Source organism: Puma concolor, chromosome C2 (genome assembly GCF_028749965.1).
Source record: "Puma concolor isolate L17-30 chromosome C2, mPumCon1.1.hap2, whole genome shotgun sequence".
In the NCBI taxonomy this organism is placed as follows: domain Eukaryota; kingdom Metazoa; phylum Chordata; class Mammalia; order Carnivora; family Felidae; genus Puma; species Puma concolor.
The window spans coordinates 160,322,420-160,340,529 of record NC_141675.1 but is presented as its reverse complement, the minus strand read 5'-3'; the positions used below and the strand labels follow the sequence as shown (position 1 = coordinate 160,340,529).

The 18,110-nt window shown below is 53.5% G+C and overlaps 2 protein-coding genes across 10 annotated transcripts in view; both read right to left on the bottom strand.

The window, feature by feature from the left end:
* PRMT2 (protein arginine methyltransferase 2) overlaps positions 1-668 on the bottom strand; it is a 72,704-nt gene extending 72,036 nt beyond the window's left edge. For 2 of the 4 annotated variants that reach the window (XM_086676232.1, XM_086676233.1), the window contains exon 1: positions 34-668. The gene's annotated coding sequence lies outside the window, so the exon portion shown is untranslated. The remainder of the gene's footprint in view (positions 1-33) is intronic. The other 2 variants (XM_086676237.1, XM_086676235.1) reach the window with 1 other exon arrangement.
* Positions 669-5,348: 4,680 nt separating this feature from the next.
* DIP2A (DIP2 acetate--CoA ligase A) overlaps positions 5,349-18,110 on the bottom strand; it is a 121,169-nt gene continuing 108,407 nt past the window's right edge. For 5 of the 6 annotated variants that reach the window (XM_086676227.1, XM_086676228.1, XM_086676229.1 and 2 more), the window contains 11 exons: positions 16,883-16,992; positions 16,253-16,383; positions 15,378-15,546; positions 14,649-14,819; positions 13,550-13,579; positions 12,642-12,703; positions 11,909-11,966; positions 9,992-10,066; positions 8,618-8,792; positions 7,830-7,953; positions 5,349-7,316 (listed from right to left, as the gene is read on the bottom strand). In XM_086676227.1, the coding sequence (XP_086532353.1) occupies positions 7,064-7,316; positions 7,830-7,953; positions 8,618-8,792; positions 9,992-10,066; positions 11,909-11,966; positions 12,642-12,703; positions 13,550-13,579; positions 14,649-14,819; positions 15,378-15,546; positions 16,253-16,383; positions 16,883-16,992 (1,358 nt within the window). In that variant the 3' untranslated portion in view covers positions 5,349-7,063. The remainder of the gene's footprint in view (positions 7,317-7,829; positions 7,954-8,617; positions 8,793-9,991; positions 10,067-11,908; positions 11,967-12,641; positions 12,704-13,549; positions 13,580-14,648; positions 14,820-15,377; positions 15,547-16,252; positions 16,384-16,882; positions 16,993-18,110) is intronic. The other variant, XM_086676225.1, reaches the window with a different exon arrangement.

Genomic DNA, 18,110 nt, shown 5'->3' with positions numbered 1-18,110 from the left:
CGTAGCCCTTAAACACGAAACCAAGTGAAATACCTGCAAACCTGGAAAGAGGAGTGAAGTCAATGGCCTGGCATCATCGTCACCGCAGACGCTGCACTCCCCAAAGCCAGGGCAGGTGCACAGGGCCAGGGACACTGGATGGGCGTGGGGTGGGCAGGGGTGTGGTGTGAAGGGAAGCGGCATAGATGGGGCAGGGTGCAGAGGGGTGAGAAGGTGCCTGGAGCAGTGTGATGAGGAAGGAAGGGGGTGGAAAGGAGTGGTGAGATGGAGGTGAGGCAGGGTGAGAGGGAGGGATGATGCAGGGTGAGGGGGGTGGGGGGGTCTGGGTGGAGGAGGGTGGTAAGAGGGTTGAGGAGGAGACACCAAGAGAGGGGTGGTGTGCACTGAGGTGGGGGTGAGGAGGAGGGGTGAGGAGAGGGGAGGCAGGAGTGGTGAAGAGGGGTGTGAAGAGAGGGGTGAGGAGGTACCTGGTGAGGTGGGGGTGAGGAGGAGGGTTCGGGCCGGGGCGAGGGAGAGGGGAAGCAGGAGTGGTGAGGAGGGGTGTGATGAGGTAGGGGTGAGGGTGAGGGCTGAGGTGGGGGTGAGGAGGGCAGCTGAGGGGCAGGGAAGCACCAGGTGGGACAACCCCCGGCCACGGGCTCCTGCCAGGAACTTCCAGCCTGGTTGGCGTCGGGGTGGCCTCCCCCGGACTAATCTACTAATGGGCTAATCCTCGGGAGCCGAGCTGTGATTGGTCTGGCCGGTCACGTGCCCAGGGGGATGGGGGGTGGTGGCTGCACGGGCTGGGAAGAAGCGGAGACCAAAGTGGCCGCCCAGGCATTTGGGGCTGGGGGCTGAAGCCAGCACGTACGGACCCTCTCCAGAGTCCCCTCCCCTCTCCCCGCCGCCGATGGCTTGCCCTCCCAGCCCTCCCTCAACCCTTCCCCTCCTTCCCCCCCCCCCCCCCCCCCCCCCGTGAGGGGGAGCACTGTGTCAGGACAGGCGTCTGGGACACTCCATTGTGCTCTGGCAGGTTTGCTCCCCACATGGTCACTGGCACCTGCTTGTCCCACCATCCTGGCCCCATAGAGCCTTGCAGATCTTGACCTTGGAAAAAAGACAGCCAGTAAAATCACCAGCAAAATGTGTTTATTTAAGAATGGCAGAGAATGGAGCACTTGGGGGGCTCAGTCAGTTGAGCCACCTTGATTTCAGCTCAGGTCGTGATCCCAGGGTCATGGGCTGGGCTCAGATCCTGCTTGAGACTCTCTCTCTCTCTCTCTCTCTCTCTCTCCCTCTCTCCCTCTACCCGTCTCCCACACGCTCTCACAAAAAAAAAAAAAAAAAAAGAAAGAAAAAGAAAAAAAAGAACATGGCAGAGAAATTGAAATTCACAACGTACAAGGTGTGACAAAGCACAGGAGGGTCCAGAGAACACAGGAAAGTTGCTTCACAGAGAAGAGGAAGGTAGGAGCGGCTGCTCTGAAAGGAAGGTGCACTGCAGGCCAGTGAGGACAGCCGGTCCGGGACCAGGGTCAGTGCTGGGACAGCTGGGGCGGGAACACAGGACGAGGAGCAGGTCTGGGAGGACCAGAGGGTCCAGCACAGCTGTCCGGCTCGGCCGCGGCTGGCATATGCCTTGCACGAAGGGGTCAAGGTGCCAGAGGGAGGAGGCTGGCAAGCGGGCTCTGGGCTACAGCTCACACGGTGTGTGTTCATCACCAGAGGGCCGCCTGCTGCGTCAGCCAGAAGTTGGGTGAGTCCCTGCTGGTACCTCCCCTGCCCACTTGGATCCAAGAATCTCACGGTGACTCAGTCCCCAGATGTCCACCCGGCTTGCAGACCAGACAGGAACAACTGGAGTGTACTGGCCCCCAGCGAGCCTGCCGTAGCCGCTGCTGAGTGTCCCTGGTGGTTCCCCCATCCAAGGGGTGCTCCTTCACCCTGAGGAGGGAGGCTGCTTCTCAGCATGTCTGCACAGCCACCTCCAGGGCTCCTGGGGGCTTCCTAGCACAAAGACCCCTCATTCCAGGTTGTAAAATGCCCATCATCCTCCTCTGACCTCGGCTGGGGGTGACCCGCCCTCACCTCCAGGCTAGGTCTGGGAACGGGTGGTTAACGTCCCCACAAGGCTCCTGGCCGGCACTGCTGGTCTGACTATCCAGAAGCTGCCGCAGGCATTTCCAGGTGGGCAGTGGGCAGGGGCGAGGTGTCCAGTTGGGGCAACGACCTGTCTCAGGCATCACTAGGGAAGATCAGCTCCTGGCTGAAGCCAGGAGCAAATGCCACTCAGTCGGTCACTGAGGACCTCAAGGATGGGAACGCTGCATCGTTCATTTTTTTATTTTTATGTTTGTTTATTTTTGAGAGACAGAGTGCAAGTGGGGAGGGGCAGAGAGAGAGGGAGACACCGAATCTGAAGCAGGCTCCAGGCACCGAGCTGTCAGCACAGAGCCTGACGTGGGGCTCGAACCTACGAACTGTGAGATCATGACCTGAGCTGAATGAAGTCAGACACTTAACCAACTGAGCCACCCAGGCGACCCTCCCTGGTTGGGTTTTGATTCAATCCAGTACTGGTTTCGATGGGCTCCCAGTGGAGGTCCCACGGCCAGAAGCGGCTAGACCAGATATGTGGAGGGGATCACATTCAACCAATGAAGAGGAAACCTCACATGGAGCAGCCGTCCTGGTGACTTAGGTGGTTGTCCTGTGCCCAAGACAGACAACTTTGTATAAGGACAGGAATAAAGAGAGGGCATCGAGTTTCTGGATCTTACTACCATTCCAGCGGGGGGACTAACTTCCAGCCAAGAGGCAGGCTTTCTCCTCACCATAGAGTAGCCACGGCTCGAGGATTGTGGCCTGAGCGATAAGGCTTTACTCCTTGAAAAGCCTCTGAAATGAGAGTAAAGGAAGGAAAGAGTACTTACCAAGTTTGCACCGGCTCAGAGTCCAGATGAAAAGACGCGAAGCCGCACGTTGGGTGCCAAATGATGGGGTTGTGGGGCCATGGTGGGGTTCGGAGCTGACAGCCAAGAAAGAATTCTTGGAAGACATCTTTGGTGCAGAAAGGTGATTTTATGAAAGCATGGGGACAGGACCCGGGGGCAGAAAGAGCTGCACTGGGGTTGTGAGGAGTGATTTATTATATACCTTCAGGTTGGGAGGGGGTCAGGGACAGCGTAAGTCTAATGGATTTTGGAAACAGGGTTTCCAGGACCTCAAGGGGCTAGAAGTTAGGGAAATGTCATTTATTACTGTTTAGTAAAATCTCAGTTATGAGACCCTTCTGATGTAGATCAGGGGGCCACAAGCCTGGAGTATGATTGCCAGCATATATCTTGGGGCAGTTGAGATAAAGGAAGTAGACTTACAGGATCCTGGGGGGTCGGGATAAAGTTAAGGCAAGATTCCCTTTTGCCCCCAGCAAAGTGTCCTCATCCAGGCAGCTCAACTCCTAGAGGAAGGTCACTCTGCCGGTCTCAAGGACTTGTTAATGGGCTGTAGGCAGTAAGGGAATTTAAGTTTTCACTTGCCTTAGTTTCCCACATCACCATGGCAAGCACTAAAACCCCTTTCCTTTGTTCTGGGTGGCCAGGAGTGTCTGAGGGGTATCCTACAGATCCCACCCGGGGGCAGGGGTGCTTGCTTGTACTTCACCCTCAGCTTGCCCCGCACCCCCTCATCAGGAACAATGGCATACTGCTGAGTGACACGCCTGCCTTCGGAGCTCAGCAATCAGTGGAGACAGGATCGCACCTGAGCTTGCCTTCTCAGCTTGCCTCTCCTAGCTTGGAACCATCAGCTTACAAGCTGGGCGAGCGGGATCGGGCCCCAGTATCCTCAGTGGCATCTCACCCAAAGGAGAGGCTCCATCCACAAGGTGGCTGGGTGGAAGACGAGGTTATGGCTGTGCTGAGCGTCCTCTGAAACAAATCAGCTCTATTCATAATCTGAAACTAAGCACCAGTAACCATAGTTTGCATAAAATAATTAGAACATTTTAAAAAACAACCTAAATTAAGAGGTGCCTGGGTGGCTTTGTTGGCTGGGTGTCTGACTCTCGATTTCAGCTCAGGTCATGATCTCATGGTTCGTGGGTTCAAGCTCTGCACCGACTTGTGGAGCCTGCTTAGGATTCTCTCTCTCCACCCCCCACCCCCGCCACCCCTCACCTGCTCACATAATTTTTTTTAAGTTTATTTATTTATTTTGAGAGAGAGAGAAAGCACGAGTCAGGGAGGGGCAGAGAGAGAATCCCAAGCATGCTCCCCACTGTCAGCACAGAGCCCAACGTGGGGCTCAAATTTACAAACCATGAGATCATGACCTGAGCTGAAGTTGGACGCTTAACTGACTGAGCCACCCAGGCACCCCTAGACGTGATAATTCTTAAATTTTTTTTTAATGTTTATTTATTTTTGAGAGAGAGAGAGAGAGAGAGAGAGACAGTAAGCAAGGGAGGGGCAGAGAGAGAGAGGGAGACACAGAATTAGAAGCAGGCTCCAGGCTCCGAGCTGTCAGTGCAGAGCCCGACGCGGGGCTCGAACTCACAAACCGCGAGATCATGACCTGAGCCAAAGTTGGCTGCTTAACTGACAGCCTCCCAAGCGCCCTGAGATGTGATGATTCTTAATGTAAAATGGTTCCTACAAATCAACCAAAAAACCTTTGAGTGCAGTAAGAATTGCTGGATCCGAATACAAATGAGAAACAAAAACGACACATAAAAACATCTTTAACGTGACTAGACATGACAGTTACTTGACTGTAATTTGGCAAGGATTTATTTTAATTTGTCAGGCTGCTGGAAGAGGCCCTTCTACCCTTCTGGAGGGCAGAAGGCACCCAATGCTTCTCACAGGGCATGACCTCTGACCTGTCCACTCTGCCTGAAGGACCTGCGCCCGAGGCAGCACCTGTCGCCGCGGACGTGTGAGGACTCGGCACTGCTGAGGTGTAGTGTTCAGTGCTGGTGTGGACAGCGAGAGGAAAACGACCTTCAGTCACAGCACACCCGTAAGACACAGTTGTTAAAACATGTAGAAGATATATATCATAGATTAAAAAGTCTGTAATTTATTAAGTACAAAAACTAATATAAAAGCATATGATCCTAATTTTGTAAAAATCCTTAAAAAGAAAAAATTAAGCCCTGAAAGGATTTTTGTTAAACACTAATGCTGCGATTAATCAGAGGTAGGATGATAGGAGATCTTAATTTTCTTCTTTACACGTGAATGTGCTTCGTAGATTTTATGCTATCGGCATAAATGCTTTTATATTCAGAAAAAAAAAACGCATGATAAAATACATCCTATATGGGGTAATTTAAAAAACATTTTCACACATTTCAAAGTGCAGAATTACAAATAGTCAATACCTTTTATTAACATAATGATATAAAAAAATTTTAGTGTGATATACAGAATTCCCAGAGAGTACTTTTAAAACATTTTAATGCGCTTCTTAAAATCTGAATTTACAAGACACCTTGTCTTACTGCCACTGACCTTTCAATACAAAAATTTTACAGTATTTGTTTGCTATAAAACTACAACATTAAGATTAGGGTTAGGTAGTTTTTCCCCGTTGGCCATCCCGTTCTAAGGAATGTCCATTAGTCCGCCGCTAGAACCTCTGTATGTCAGACAATAAGTTACACAGATTCTGTACATAATTACAATAGAGTTATTAGAATTCCAGTATGCTGTGACATACTAGCCGCAGCTCAACACCACAGGCAACAGAACTACTATGCACGTGCTATTTGTAACCAAATAGGAGTAGGATGTGAGAGTCCGCCCACTTAGCCAGACCCATTTGGTGGTGAATTTAAAATGGTAGAGAATTAATAATAGCTTTGTTAGGCACTGTTCCAGGCTAATTCCTGAAAAGCCTGGTTGTTCCTAGGAAGCATGCATAATTCATAAACTTTCCCACCCTCAGTCCCCCCCAAACCCCACAACTTCATAACACACTCTTTAATAGCTATATAAAAATAATCTGTCTTAAGGTTTGAGCTTTGCTTCAAATTCTTAAAAGTATCTAAAGGATTTTACATTCTCTTCTTTGATTTAGGTTTACTATATTACATCAGTTTCATCAAGTTTGAATAAAATAACTGAATACGGTTTGGCCAAGTTTTATAGGCACACAATCGAAACTGCGAACGCCAGGCGGGCAGGGGTCTCTCCGCAGCCCCCAGACTGCATGCAGGGCGCTCAGCAAATAGCACGAACGACCTGAAAGCCTCAGACGCTGCCGCCAACGCTTCCAAGTCTGTTGAACTGTAATAAAAGTAACAATTCAACACAATTTCATGTACCGAGGAGAATTCATATTGTGGAGTTACCACAACAGGTACTGTAACGGCACAGCATGAAGTCACAAAGCTGGGACAGTCGTTTAAGACTAAATGCTGGTTAATCTTCCCCAAACAACGCGTCTAAGCTGACAGCCCCAAATGGCACTTACTGAGTATTCGTGACAACAAATGCAGACAACTGGGCACACCTGTTTCAATAATGAAACCAGCAGAGGCAGTACCGTGTGGCCACAGCGGGGCCTCGGGTCTGAGAGTGGGGAGGGCAGGCCAGGACTGCCTCCCGCCATCACTCTGCTCCTCCCCAGGGGCCTCAAGTTCTTTCTGGCAGGAATTCTATACATGAAGTTGTCATTTGAAGTGAGAATAAATAAGTGAATTTTTAAAATCAAGAATGATATTTTTAGCCTAAAACAAGTGCAAACTCGCAGCACAGCAGAGCGCTCATGATCCCTTTCCGCAGCCACTCCAGGCCCCCTCGCGGGCGCCCACCTGTTCAAATACTGACTGACAAAGGTCCTCGAAGATGAAAACATTTCTTCAAATAGTCAGGAAGTGGCTCCTGAAATGAGATGTGGGGATCCTTGGGACGGGTCCGTAAAAGCAGAGGGCACAGCATTCCATGAAGACTGGAGTCTTTTCTGGCGGCTGCAGACAGTGTGCTGTCTTCACAAGCCCCAACACCTCTGACCGGCTCCCGCACCAGGAGGCCGGGGACGACACCTGTCTCAGGAACGTGGGGTCGACAGGCGGCACTCACATATTGTAGGCGACATAGATGGGGTCCAGCTGGTCAGCCAGGAAGCCATCACGCAGGTGCATGCGCTGCTTCTCGCCCCGAGAGTTGATGGGGATCACACCTGGGTCCACAATGACCACCACACCCACGACCAGGTGATGCTCCTCCAGCACGACGTTTGTCACCAGGGCCACCAGGTCCAGCGCATCCTGCTCCAGCCCATCCAGCTCCACCACCACCACCAGCAGGTTGGTCCAGGTGAACACGGCACTGCAGGGACAGGGAGGGGTAGATGGCGTCATGCATGGGACGGGCACAGGCTTCTGGGAGCAAACGGACAAGTGGGAAATGGTGCAAGTACAGAGTAGTTGGCCTGCACTACTGCCCAACATAATTTGAAGTTGGGCTAAATGTGTTTTATGGGAATCTTTATGCTAATTGAAGTCCTTCATAAGAACCAATAGTATTATTTGATGTTGAAAGCTGTATGTGTCCCAGTTCAAGCTCCCTTCAAAGTGAAGTCATCGTGAGTCATGACCACTTAAATTTAAAAATTCACATTAAAAACAGAAACACTTCAGGATAACTGTAGACACCTCATGGTTTGGGGGCCAGACTCTTGCTTTACAAGTGGTCAGGAAAGGAGAAAGAGAGGCTGCGAGAGGCTTGGGGTCCGCTGCTGGAGAGGCAGGTGTCCGCCAGCACACCCCCCGTGGAGAGCGTCTGCAGGGACAGAGGCTGCAGGGACAGAGGCTACCGGGCAGGGCGGGACGTGGCTCTCACCACTCGGCGATGCTCCTGTGGGCTCGAACCACAGACGTCTCGATGTCTATGGGGTGGTAGCGCATGCCTCTCAGCTCCAGCGTCTCGTCCAGAGATCCGACCACGTACAGTGCATCGTGCCGCTCTGTGAACATGGTGCAAACACCTCAGGAGGGCACCCAGGGAACGGCGGCACCTTCCGCGTATCCACAGCAGCCTCGAGCCGCGCTCTGTGGGACAGGGGCCCGCTGTCCACACAGCAGGTGACAACTGGGCCTCCTTGGAGGTGGTGCCGTCCCCTCGGTCCCACGCGAGGGCGCCTCTGCAGCCAGGCACACCTCAGGAAAGTCAGGCCAACGTGTGAACACATATTTAGAAATAATCTGTACCATGTCTGGAAACAAAGCAGCATCTGTAGGGACACCAGAAGTTCTGACTCGATCTGGTCAACCTGCCGTGGCCTAGGGGACCCTGCAACTTTCAGGGTCATGCAAGGGGAGGGCCTGGTGGCCTGATCACTAACACCCCCACATCCTCAGCAGAGGCCGAGGGTCCAAGGCCAGTGAGGACACCCACAGTGGCAAAACAGTAATATTCAGAGAAAACTGCTATCAGAGCACCCCCACATCCTTCACCCCCACACCTGAAGATACACGCTCACAGCACAAGGTGAGGGGTCAGCAGGAGTCCCTGAGCTGTTGAGGCATGAATGTCAGACTCTCGGGCCACAGCAGCAGGCCTCCCGTGCGGTGTGGACAGACCCCACCACACATGCGGCCCGTGTGCAGGGGGTGAAAGGTAACCCTCACCTCCACTGGCGTCAGTGAGCTCTGTTCTTCGAAGGAAACCCAGGTAGCCAGTCCTTGCCCAAATGGTCTGTGTGTCTCCAAAACTCAGCCGGGCACTGAAGTGGTCAGCGTGGAGCGCCTCCTCCCCATAGACCGTGTAGTAGCCGGTGGCGTTGTGGGGGCTGCTCACCCAGATCTGGTGGGGCCCAGGGGACAAGAATGTTGGCACATCACAAACGCTGGGCACAGGTTCTGCCGTGAGACAGCCACTGGCCGAGTGAACAAAGGCAGGGGGAGGGGGAGTTGTTTCAGTGTCTCTCGTCTTGTGGCTCGAGCAAAACTGCAGGCACAGAGAAAGCAGACAAGCAGCTTTTCTCTCCTTGGAGCGAAGCGCCCCCTCCTTCACCCGAGGAGCCACCGGTGGGACTCTGTGGCACGGATGAGCTCACGGAGGCGCCTCCCCGCTGCTCACATTGAACTACTGTTGACAGTTGAGAAGGAGTCGGGAGCTTGTCCCACATCCACAGAGGGACCGGTGAAGGGGCTGAGGGCTCACAGGACGGAGCGGGCACGGCCACTACACTCGCCCTGCAGACATGCTAAGTTCACGTGCATCCACGCACCCTTGTCTGCCGCACCCGTGCTAGCAGTACCCAGAGTGTTGCGGGGTCCCCTAGGGAGTCCTTCTACACACTGGGCCCATCCAGGACCCACAGTCTGCTCCCCAGACTGAGTGCCTGGCTCTAGACGCAGGCAGCCAACAGGCCTTCTGCCAAGAGGTGGGTTTCCCAACCTGGCACAGACCCTTTGTGACTATCTCGGGGGCAAACTGTTACCCTAACAGGCCAGGGTCCAGCTGGCCAGCAAGAGGGATGGCTGAGGGAGGCCCCATGCTGACCACACCCAGCCCTGGCACAGGCACACCTTCCAATCGGGACACCAAGCGACCCCTGGGAGGCCCTGTGTAAACACCCCCGAACCCCCATCCGCCGGGACCACAAGGGTCCTTGTGCCCTCCTGGCATGCCCGCAGGCCTGGAACCCATCGTAACAGACCAACTCGGGCCTCTACTAGGCTCCTGGGGGACAGTCCCCCCTGCCCTGCGTTACTCTAGACCCACTCCCACGCATTTGTGCAAAGCCTGCACCCTCTGGGCGTCAAGGACCCTCCCTCAGGGACTGCTTTTCTAGGGGAGGTGCAGTTTCTGTGCAGCTCCTCAGGCCCCCCAGTTCCTACAGAACTTGAGGTTTCCCTTTGCTGGAGGGCAACCCTGGGGTGGGCTTCATCCTGCAGGACCCAAAATCCTCTGCTGAGAATTCCCGACTGTGGGACGGATAGGGGAGAAGGGAAGGGACAGCTGCTGAGGCCATGGGGGCTCCGGGTCCCCTGCCTTACCTCTCCCAGGTGTGAGTCTCCAAGGGGCCCTTTGGTCTCCGTGTGCGCGATAATGACTTTTACCCCAGGGAGGATCTGGAAGGAGAGTGACGTGCACATGTTAATGATGGGGATGGTTAGAAACCAACCTAAACTTGACTTTGAATTTTAATCGAAATAAGAGACTTTTTTTTTTTTTTTTTTAAAGTAGGCTACATGCCCCAGTGCACAGCAGGCTTGAACTCATGACCCTGAGATCGAGACCTGAGCTGAGATCAAGACTTGGATACATAATGGACTGAGCCACCCAGCCACCCCCATAAGAGACCCTTTAATAGATAAAATAGTGAATCTTAGCAAAATTATCCCAGTTCCTAAGAACCGACCATATTTTGGATTTCAAGAGGGGTGAGGAGGGTTTGTTTCCGTAAGCATCTGCCGTACCTGAGGTCTTTCATTAAGGACACAAGAAGACGACCTGCCCCTTGTAGGGCACACGAATGTGGGGTGCCGTCCACACACCACGCCTGCCTGCAAGGGGCTCTGTCGGCCCCATGAGCCCCAGTCCTGCACCGGGAAGCTAGCTAACAGGGCACGGCTGGCTCAGGCACACGGGGGCACCAGCTCTTCCCCAGGAGCCTTGGAGAACACTCCAGGGGAGGTGCCTCAGCTCAGGGGACCCCAAGCTTGGGCCCCTGTCAGGCCACCCAGACACCTGTTCTGTCTCAGGTGGCTTCCCCATATGAAACAGAGGTCAGTGGGGACCTCCAGGCAGGTGGGAAGGGTCAAAGGGTCACGGGAAGGTGTGGATGCAGGCCCTGTTGCCCACGGTCACCCTCCCACCTCCCCCCGAAGCTTCAGCCACACTGGCTCCTCTGCAGCTCCCACTCCCACTCCAGGACCTTTGCAGCAGCTGTGACTTCTGCCCCACGTCACTGCGGCTGTCCCTCCTCAGGAGTCTGACCATTCACCCTCCACACCCACCCCTCCATAGACCCACGGGCTGGTCCTGCTGCTGCCCCACTGCCCTGTCCCTCTCTGGGTACCTCCCTGCCTCCCTAGAGGCAGCTGTGACCACCAGGGTGTGTGAGCAGAGCTGGGGCAGCCCTTCCAGGCTGCGTGAGCTATGCCAGCCTCCATGTCTCGCCTCTGGGACTGTGTAGGTCTGGGACAGGTCGCTACCTGTGCTCTCGACCCTACCACGATGTGCGGCAAGAGCCGTGGGAAGCCCTACGATTGGGGGCTGTCTGTTCCTGGCCACACTGGGGACACAGCCCCGCCCTCGAACCTGCTGTCTCCTGGTGCCCAGCAGCTTAGTCACAGCACCCAGGCCATATCCCCATCTTCATCACTGCCTGGTAGGGCCGTGTGGGTACTCTTCTTTCCTCAAACATTCCCTGGTTCTGAGGACGCCTGCTCTCCAGATACCCGTGAAGGCATCGGGCCCCGAACCAAGAGGCCCATGGCCTCAAGCCCCACAGTGGGAGATCCTTCTGGGCTTCTGTACCTGAAGCCCTCCCGTTCTAGGCATTAGCTCAGAGGTGTCCTTGTGTGTGCTAGTGGGGAGGAGAGGAGCCCTCTGCATCAGCCCAGTCCCAACCACAGTTGACCTGTGTCCATCAGGACATTTTTATTTTTATTTTTTATTAGTATTTTTTAATGTTTATTTTTGAGACAGAGAGAGACAGAGCATGAACAGGGGAGGGTCAGAGAGAGAGGGAGACACAGAATCCAAAGCAGGCTCCAGGCTCTGAGCTGTCAGCACAGAGTCCGACGCGGGGCTTGAAATCACAGGCTGTGAGATCATGACCTGAGCTGAAGTCGGACGCTCAACCGACTGAGCCACCCAGGTGCCCCCATTAGGACATTTTTAGCCCTCAGCACCCACCAGGGGCTAACATAAGAAAGGACCTGGGTGTAAGTCCCAGCTTCCACTACCTTTCCAGACTCCGTCAATGGCAGACTGTGCGGAGAACCCCGTTCTACCAAACGTACCCTAAAAATTAACAAGGGAAAAGGTAATCAGAAACTGATTATCACTGTAATGGTCAGTCAGTGGACAACACCACACCTCTAGGCTTTTGCTCACGACCTTGCTGTGACCTTGGAGCAGCGACTACCAGCTCCACATGCACCAGCCCCAGCTGCCTGGCTTACATGCCACCGCTCAGGGTAGGGGCTTGCTCTAGGGTTCTTGGGGCCCTCCCTGGACCGGCTGGCCCCACCCCAGGAGGCTTCACCACTGTTTACCTCAAGCTGCAGCATGGCCACGTTTGAGGATCCAGAGCCAGGATCAAGCTTCAGAGCTGGGAGGGACCCAGACTCACAGGTACATACCGTGGCCCCCAGCACACATTTACTGATGTAAAAACTAAGTCCTGTCTTAAAATGGTATCATGTGGAAAACATCCTTGCCTTGGCTGGTTTGCCTGTTTTCTATCCCACGAGAAGACACATGCCAAGTGTTCGTACCTGACATCATCCCTCCTGGTCATGGGAACAACAGATACAGGGATGCTGCCTGAGCTGTGCTGACACAAGGGAACAAGAAGGAAGCCCAGGCTCCCCCAGGGGACTCAGCCAGCCAGCTGCCAACGCCGGGGTGCTGGGAGGTCCAGTCAGGGCAGACCCAGCCTGCAGAACCTCACCTGTGGGCGTGGCGGGCCCTCACCTGTCATGGCGCAGCGCCCTCATGTCCACGTAGACGGTGGTGGGGTCCGGGCCGGCCGTGCCCTGGAAAGGAGAGCAGCAGAGGACTTTCATCTCATTTTCAGGAGTGTGTTCCCATCTACACGGGTACAAGCCGTGTGACAGCTCTTCCTGGGTCCTCAGGGGACGCCCAGGAAGGCAGCTGCTCTGCTCAGGGCACTGAGCATGCCCAGGGGCATGGATGGCTTCTGTCCAAACATCTATGTGGCTTGACAACACTCAGAGACTTCCAGTAACACTGACTGGAAATCTCAAATCCTGCAGTTTTACGTGTCCGCTCTAACGCTTGTCTGTTCCTGCTGGTCCCTATACTCTGTGCTTGGTGAAACCACCACCGTAGGTTTTGGAAGGCATTTTCACCAGCCGTCAGATTGGGCCTGGCCTCTCACCAGCCGACCGGGTTCTCCTGAGGGCTGAGCATGGCAGAGGCTCTCCCAGGGATCGGCCCGAAGGACGTCTCCCTGCTCTCCTCTCATCAGACACTTGGGCACTGGTCCTGCCGAGGATGTTATATGTTCCATTTAATCGATAAGAAACATCGAATTAAATGGACACTCTGGTCAACATCACTGTCTAAAGATGCCAGACAGCGTAACCTATGTCTGCCCTGGAATTAAGACAACAATGATTGTTTGAGACCAAACACTGCCCTTCCTCCAGAGGTAACGCTAGGACTGTTAAATTCTTTTGAAAATAGCTTTGCTCTTATATTTGGTTTCAAGGGAGCTTTTATATAACATGCCAATAACATCCACTGTGAGCAAAGTCAGACAGCAAAAGAAACATGTATTTGTCTGGAATTCACAAGAAGGTCACATGAACTCATGGGGGAAGCACAGAGGGGCCTTGAGGTTGAGGTCAAGGTCGTACCTGCTCAGCCAGCTTTCCCAGCCTGTTGGGCTGACAGAGGCAAAGAAGGCCAGCAGAGCGAGACAGGGAGGAGACAGCCACAGGAAACACAAACAGAAAGCAACAGGCCACGTGAGAAACACACAGTAAGAGAAAGCAAAACACGTCACTGCATCTCAAAGCGCAAACATGAACAATCCATTAAGATTTTCGCGATCATATGTGGCATCCCCCGCGCCGACAATAGAATAGATACCTTCAAATATCGAGTAAATGCTGAGCAGAGAGTAAGGTCTTCACTTAGAGCTGCTAACTAAAAAGAAAGTCATACTTTCTACACTAGAGAGGGATATTAGGAGGGGACCCTAGCCCACCTCCTCCTGCCACACAGCAAGGGTCTGTGGCTTGGAGAGGCTAGCAGTCTTCAAGGGTGAGGAGAACAGGACGGTCTCTGCATGTAAGACCTGCCCTGTGCCCGGCAGGTGCGCCACGGGCCGAGGACCAGGGCTGAGCAAAGGCCCCAGAAGCCTGGCGAGAGCCCGGGATCTGGACCCACTCTGGCTCCAGTGATGCCTCTTCTGCCCTGTAGTTCCGGAACCGCTTCGTGGAGTACGGCGTTCAGTATGTTTTTAGAAAGAAGTGAAATGGAGATACTAGCACCAAATCTGGAAAACAGCCAGTCATCTGAAGAAGCAGTAAACAGCACTACAAGTGAGCTATTCAATTTCTGGAACTTCGTGTTTCCTTTTAATAAGTAAAATACCTTAATGTTTCAAAAACTAATTTAGGGCAATACAAATCACCACATTAATTAATGTTTCAATTTCAAATTGCTAACTGTCTTTACAAGTTTATCTTGCTTTAAAAAATTAGCTACATATTGTATCCTTTGGAGATTTTTCCCGGTAAGTTAATAGTCACTGTTCAAGAACAACTTGTGTTGTTTCCAAGTAAGCCTTTGTTCATCAACAAGACTAGAACATCTTTTAAATAACAACCTCCTGGCTCACAAAGCTGACCGGTTCTGTGTAAGTGAAAACACCAAGGGCTCAGAGGGCAAGCAGGGAGGACAGCGCACGCAGGGAGGACGAGGACTGCAGGAGGCCGGTGCAGGCCTTACCTGGAGGCAGATGGCCACGTTGACCCTACACCCAAACGTGGTGCTCACGGCGCGCGCTGGCAGCCCCAAGTCCTTGAACAGCTTGGAGAAGGACTGTGTGAGCGCGATCCTGGGCCGCTCCTCAGCTACCACCATGCAGGTGCGCACGCAGGATAGGTTCACCCCCTTCGTCTGCAGGCAGGGCGGGCAGGGCAGGGAGGCTAGTCCCAGTGGAGATGCAGATCCCACCTCCCCAGCTGGTCCTGGTTCCTCGGGGTCCTAAGTTTGGATGCACTGGAGGGTGCCCTGCCCCCCACTCCTGGCATCCAGGTGGCTCCCACCCCTGCACACAGCTCTGGCTCCACCCCAGGCCTCAGGGGACCCTGAGGTGCGCTGCTCAGAGCTAGTATAGGACCTGCCCCCCCTTCCCCGGTACCCCTGCACTCTGGCCCCGGCACCCCTGCCTGGGTCTCACACTCTCCTTTGCTGTGTGGGCTGTGCCGATAAAGGGAGTGACCTCTAGAGGTGTAGGGAAGAGGGCCCATGAAGCCAGTGCGGCTCAACTCCTGGAAAGGGTTTTCTCTGTTTCCATAAACAGCTTGAACAGATCTTGGGAGGTTTGTTTTTTTTTTAAACGTTCCCAGGGGCCCAGTTTAGAACCAACGCAGGAGCCCCTGGTTTGGGCACTTTGAGATGAAGGAAAGCAGGGTGCAGGGCAGGCCTCAGTGGCAGACAGGGGGGTGCGCTCACCCTGAGGACACCAGTCTGCGCGCCCAGGCCCTTGGTGCACATTTCCATCACGGAGTAGGAGCAGAAGGTGACGCGGGCCTTGTACTGGCTGACGGCTGACAGCCACAGGGACACGTTGCTCTCCAGCTCCAGCGGGGGCACCAGGACTGACTGGTGTCCGGAATAGACGCTGTGAGAGAGAGCACAGGGAGGGTCAGGACAGCAGGACAGCTGCGGCCTCGGCTCTGTGTTAGTCCTCGGCCCATGAGCCTCAGGGATGCCCTGTCCACCTGCGCCAGAAGGGCCTGGGGTGCCCACCTCTCTCCTCCTTCTCTGAGGACACTTCTTTTCTAGCCAGAACAGGACGCAATTGTGCCCTAATGTCAAGTGGGAGTTTCGATAGAAAGTACTGGGGCGGTGGGGGCAGGAGCAGGGGTGATATCCAGGGGTTTAGTCTCCCTTCAAGCACCTCAGAAGGATCCAGGATCACAGTTTGGGTCAGGGTCTGCCGGCTGGAGTCCCTGGCTTTCTTCTTCCAAAGATTTGTCACTACTTCCTAGTATCTGATGAAATTAAGTAGTCTCTTCCCTATTACTAGTAATGATTACTGTTTATATTTAATGAAAAATATATTTTTACTCTTTTACTCAATTTCAGACCCAGCCTCCAATCCTTTTCAACCCCAAACAAACCCACTCATATGTGTATCTTAGGCTCGTGAGTATCAAAAATGAGTGAGCACTAAAGCTCCAAAGACTTACAGCAGCAATTCCAGCCTTGCAGGTGGGCATGGCACCTGCACACTCACCTGCACACCACCTGCAGAGACACTACCTGCACTCTCACCCGCACACTCATCTGCACACCACCTGCACAGATACCACCTGCACACTCACCTGCACAGACACCACAGGGCGAAGCCAAGGCCGCAGTAGGGGTCAAGACAGATGGCGATCTGCCTCGAGGGGTACAGCTCACACTGTAGCTTTATGGAGCGGCACAAGGCACTTGTGGCTGCGTGCGACATCTGAAGTACAATGAAAGATCTGGTCAGTGACGTGAGGGGAGAGAGAACAGTGTCCGCCAACCACAGCCGCCAGGCACGTTTATTTCCTTCAAGGGTGGCTGCTCAAATCTGCATACAAACCAAATAATACACAGGAAAATGTACACGAAAAATCTTCTAAATGAGATTTCAGAATAATAAAAAAATTGAATGGAGCTCTTGGCTCCTGGTAAGGAGACAGACTCATCAAAGCCATCTGCTCCCAAAGATAGTCGTAAATCTGAGTTTAGATATTACCACAGAGCATCAAAATATGCACTATTCTCAGGCTAACCTAATTTTGGGGGTTTACTGTGTTAACTACCAGTAAACCCCCAAAATTAGGGAATACTTCAAGGAACAGTATTGTTGCTTCAAGCTGTGGATAAGAGTGAGGGCCTGCAGAAACCCACACCCACCATCCTCTCTGCCCACCCCATCAAAGGCTGAAGCAAGTAAGGGCTATGATCACAGGGCTCACCTTCACACCTGCTAATATCCCTGTAGTCGACACGCTGAAATCCAAGTATGCGAGCAGGTCTGGGGACGGTGGCCTGAAAATGCTAGCCACCTTCTTTTTTGGTATGTCATCTGTTGAACCAGAGACACCAGTAATGTTAATGCTACTTCAGGCTCTCATAGGGAGGAAGGAAACAGGATTCATACCTGGGGAGTCTGGGGGAGAGTGAGTGCAGAAGAGAGGGAGGCCTCAAGGCAGCAGGCCACATGGGTACATGGGGAAGTGCATGTAAAAAAATTTTTTTAATGTTTATTATTAGAGAGAGAGAGAGAGAGAGAGGAAGCAGGGGAGGGCCAGAGAGAGAGGGAGACACAGAGTCCGAAGCAGGCTCCAGGCTCTGAGATGTCAGCACAGAGCCCAACGCAGGGCTCCGACCCACAGACCGTGAGATCATGACCTGAGCTGAAGTCGGTCGCCCAAATGACTGAGCCACTCAGGCGCCCCGGAAGTTCATTTTAACCTTCAAGGAAATGTCATGTGGAGCAGACCCACCATGACGGCTTTGAATGTGTGGTGACAGTGGGTGAAGTGGACACAGAGGGAAGACAAGTCATGAGAGCCGTACAGGAAGCCGCTTCATTTAGCAGCGGGATTGTTCAGAGGTGCAGGGACCTATTGGAGGTCACAGAGCCTGGGGCAGAGCCAGTGTTAACAAGAACTCTGACCGCAGAGACAGCACTAGGGACAGGCCCTCAGGGCTGCCGTGCTTTGCGGTTCCTATGAGACTGTGAGGCAGACACAAGTGAGGCAAGGGCTGGGGCCCACCCACCTCGTAGCAAGCTGGTGAAGCAATGTGACTCTCTGGAGCCAGTCTGCTCCGCTCCCTGTGCCTATAGACAGGTACTGGGCAGGTTGCCACAGACAACATAGTCCCTGACCTCTTCCCCTGGAGGGCACAGACAGACAGATGCCTGCCAGGTGCGATGGGGAAAGAGGGACTCCTGCCTACTCCACGGCCGGCACCTCAAGTCACTAACAAAGCTTGTGGGTGCTACTAGCTTGGGGTGTCTCCATGGGGAGGGTGACCTCAGGGTCCAAGGCACAGTGGTCCAGGGGTTTACAACCTTCCTGGTCAGCCCACAAGCAATTCATGGGGCACAGCAGCACTCCCCAATGATGGGGACAAAGGATAGATGTATGTGTGCTGTGGCACATGTGTCCCCACAACCACCGACTGCTGTACAGGCAT